Raw genomic sequence first — 4,115 nt, forward strand, 5'->3', positions numbered from 1 at the left:
CTGAGTAACAGAATACAAGCAATCAGAGAGCTCTGTGCTGTTCTGTTGCAAGCAACACCACAAAGCAATCTGGTGTTCTTAAAGCAGAAAATTGAGATTTCTGCGTCTCTTATCGAATAAAATACTTTGCTGTTTAGGCTCCACAGACGATTTCATGTCTGTTTTTAATTTACACAAACTGTAAGTGACTGAATGGCTAAAGCAGTAAGGTATCTTGCTTTTTCAATTCATTCAGATACTCACTATAAACAGCCTTAAAACTGCATTCAGTGATTGCTTTAAAATGTACAATGTATTTTAATAGTTTGTGAAATAGCAAAGCACTACATATTTAGTTTAACTTGAATTCTCTTTTGGAAATAAACATGGGTTTTAGCATTTTAATCCAATTTTGTGTAAAAGTTGTTAGTTACTTCCAGTTTGTTTATCATTCTGGAAACGTGAAGGTGAAGTTGAGCACATTTCATTATGGTATACAATCTTGTTGCAGTTCACTCTGTTGTTTTATTTTGTTGCAAATATAGTAGGGCATCTGGATAATATATGCATAGAAAATGTGCATACAGGAAACAATACACTGTTCAAAAGTTTGGGGTCGATTTTGTAGTTTTTGAAAGAAACTTCACCAAGTTCACCAAGGCTGGATTTATTTGATCAAAAAAACTATAATTTCGTTAAGGGATAATACAATTCACAATAATGTTTTAATGGTACTATAATTTGAATATTACCGGGGCCATTGCTCCAGTTTTCAGTGTCACATGATCCTTTAGTAATTATTGTATATGCGGATTCAGTGTCCAAGAAATATTTCTGATTATCAATTATTATTCCTCTTTAATGTATAGAAACTTCAAACGACCAACATTTACTTATATATTTTAAATGTCTTTACTTTTTGACCGAGTTAATGCATACTGGCTGAATAAATGTATTAACTCTATTAATCTAAAAAAATAAAAAGAATAATTAATTAAAAAAAATCATACTACCCAAACTGTTGAACTGAACACAACCCATTATGCTGCTTCAAGGTTGTTCAGAGCTTTCTGCAGCTATAGCGAACCAAGAATTACAGACAGATATGAATTGGTTTGAAATGAACTTCGCAGGTCTCCAAGAAGCAGGACTGAACAACCCTGGACTGAAGAGAAGATTAAATAATGATATTAAATCTTCACAAACACTAAATCCAAAATAAAAACTACCTCAACACATTTGATTATGAACAGCTGCCAAATATATAATTGTTGATGAAAGACTGCACCAGAATGCTTTTTTTTAACTCATTTAGGTTACACATAAGCAACACATCTTAAAAACACAATACATAATCAAAAAAAAAATCTGAAATGTATAAAAAATAAAAATAAAATAAACGCTTAAAAATAACATTTACATTGTAGTTGTGGGCAGCTACATGTTATGGCAAAAGACAGAAGAGAATAACAATAGCATTTTCATCACTGAAACGTGGAACAAAAGAAAAAAACAAAAACAAACTAACTTTTCCACTGATCAGAGATCAGTTTTGTATATCAAAATCTTTGCCCGAAATATAAGGGAATCAACACAATTAGTCTCTGATCAGTGTAGATGGCACCAAAATGACCTGTAAAGTCTGGCATAGATGAAGAAATTCCAGTATATTACAATATAAGCACACTTAAAAACGATTTTCTGATTATGGGCTATCAAATGCTCACTGAAAATGACATAGTATATTTCATTGAATTTTTTTTACACTTTTTCAAATGTCATTATTCCATGTTTGAAAGCATCCACCTATTTTTGTTAAAGGGATAGTTCACCCAAAAATTGTCATTAATTACTCACCCTCATGTCGTTTCAAACCCGCAAGACCGTTCATCTTCGGAACACAATGTAAGATATTTTTAATCCGCAATTAAACAAAGCTACGAGAATACTTTTTGTGCGCAAAAGAAAGAAAAAAAAAAAAACGACTTTATTCATCTATTTTTTTTTTCACTTTTGCGCACAAAAAGTATTCTCGTAGCTTCGTAAAATGACGGTTGAACCCCTGATGTCACATGGATTATTTTACAGATCTCCTTGCTACATCTCTGGACTTGGGAACATTTCAGTTGTGTTGCTGTCTATGCAGGGTCAGACAGCTCTCAGATTCCATCAAAAATATCTTAATTTGTGTTCCGAAGATGAACGAAGGTCTTACGGGTTTGAAACGACATGAGGGTGAGAAATTAATGACAGAATTTTCATTTTTGGGTGAACTAACCCTTTAACAAATGTGACTGAGTCTTTACCTTATAGCACTTAATTTTGTAACAAAAGCAACACTGTTTAAGAAAAAGTAGACAATGGCGCATTCTATACCAATCCAAGACATAACAGAGACAGAGAGAGAGATATATATATATATATATATATATATATATATATATATATGTGTGTGTCTTCATAAGAACAAAAATATGAGTATATGTATTAGTAACAGAAGCAGTAAAACAACAGGAGAGGGCACAGCTGATTTAATCTCAATCATTAAAGACCCATGCTGCAAAAGTGAGAAACTCCATCCATTTAATCATGCTCGCAGGCAGCGCCATCAACGACTGCTGCAGTGTGGGAAAGTCTTTCAAAAGAGTGACAGGAGCAGGTCTCAGAAGCAGCACCCTGGGCTGTTTCCATGATAAACCCACACAAACATTCATTCCGTCACGGTTGCAGCTGAAAGGTGCTCTTTATGGTTGGCGACGCTCCTGAAGTAGGGCAACGTGTTTGATAACGAAACTGTACCCTGCATTTCATTTTTTTTCTTTCTTCTGAAGAGAAAAAAGTAAATAAAAAAGTTTACACTTACAAACTTACAATGTATTCCTGATAACGAGTTTTTTTTTTTTTTTTTACAGAAGATAATATTTAAAAAAAGAAATAGAAATGAAAAGAGACAGAGGTGCTGTGCAGGTGCCTGTGTTCCGTTCAGAGTCTCAGTCTCTTGAGGCACCAGAAGAGATCCGTTCAGGATGCATGTGTGAGGGCCATTATTCAGATTTGTGACAGTAAAGGTCCTTTAGAGCTTTGAGCTCCTCGATGAGCGTTTTGTTCTGATTCTCCAGCACAGCCACTCTGTTTTCCAGACATTTAACATACTCTTTCTTTTTCCGGCGGCACTCCCGTGCTGCCTCCCTGTGGTGGAAACATATTATTACAGTCAGGCGATTACAATGGACACCATACAGTCACTCAAACTAAAAATGCAACATTTACTCCACATTTTAATTATTATTTTTTTAATTGCAACAAAAATCAAAGGATTGTAGGTTAGGGTTTTAAGGGAGAACACGGAGCAGTGGTGCTATATAGTCATAGCTGAAGTAAAATTGCAAGAAAAATATCTTGTAATAACATATAAGGAATACATATAAGCTAATATATATGCAAACATGTTGCAAAAAAAAAATGGGGCATTTTAATCAGGCATGGGATCAGCTAAGAACAAAAAAAGAAGGAAAACTTGTTTTTCCCCGCATTCAATATTATTATAGAATAATATTGCTAATAATAATAATAATAATTATTATTATTATTATTAGTAGTAGTAGTAGTAGTAGTAATAATAATAATAATAATAATCTTTTATTTAAATGATTAAACAAATCAATTTCATCTTGCTAATAATAATAATTATTATTAATAATAATAATAATAATAATAGTAGTAGTAATAAGTTTATTAAATGATTAAATTAAACAAATCAATAAAGAAATAGTATTAATATGCAATAATATTATTGTACTGAATGTTTCAATAATAAGTAATATTTTATTATAAAAGTTTTTTCCTTATACATTATTATTATTATACATAATAATGTATAATAATTATAATATTAATAAATAATAATAATAATAATAATAAGTACATTATAAAAAAATCAATAAAGAAATATTATTGTACTATAAAACAAAAAAATATTACTAATAATTTTATTTTATAGAAGAACAAAAATCACAATTCTAATATTTATGGTGTGTGTGTGTGTGTGTGTATATACAGTGGGTACGGAAAGTATTCAGACCCCCTTACATTTTTCACTCTTTGTTATATTGCAGCCATTTGCTAAAATCATTTAA

At 31.4% G+C, this 4,115-nt stretch overlaps 1 protein-coding gene across 1 annotated transcript in view; it reads right to left on the reverse strand.

Annotated features, from left to right (window-relative positions):
• Positions 1 to 2,221: 2,221 nt before the first annotated feature.
• The window catches only part of LOC107552236 (cyclic AMP-responsive element-binding protein 1-like), a 15,798-nt gene continuing 13,904 nt past the window's right edge, over positions 2,222 to 4,115 (reverse strand). The window contains exon 8 of the mRNA XM_016234086.1: positions 2,222 to 3,168. Coding sequence (XP_016089572.1) covers positions 3,024 to 3,168 — 145 coding nt within the window. The 3' untranslated portion in view covers positions 2,222 to 3,023. The remainder of the gene's footprint in view (positions 3,169 to 4,115) is intronic.

This window comes from Sinocyclocheilus grahami, unplaced genomic scaffold, assembly GCF_001515645.1.
Source record: "Sinocyclocheilus grahami isolate Dianchi unplaced genomic scaffold, SAMN03320097.WGS_v1.1 scaffold443.1, whole genome shotgun sequence".
In the NCBI taxonomy this organism is placed as follows: Eukaryota; Metazoa; Chordata; class Actinopteri; order Cypriniformes; family Cyprinidae; genus Sinocyclocheilus; species Sinocyclocheilus grahami.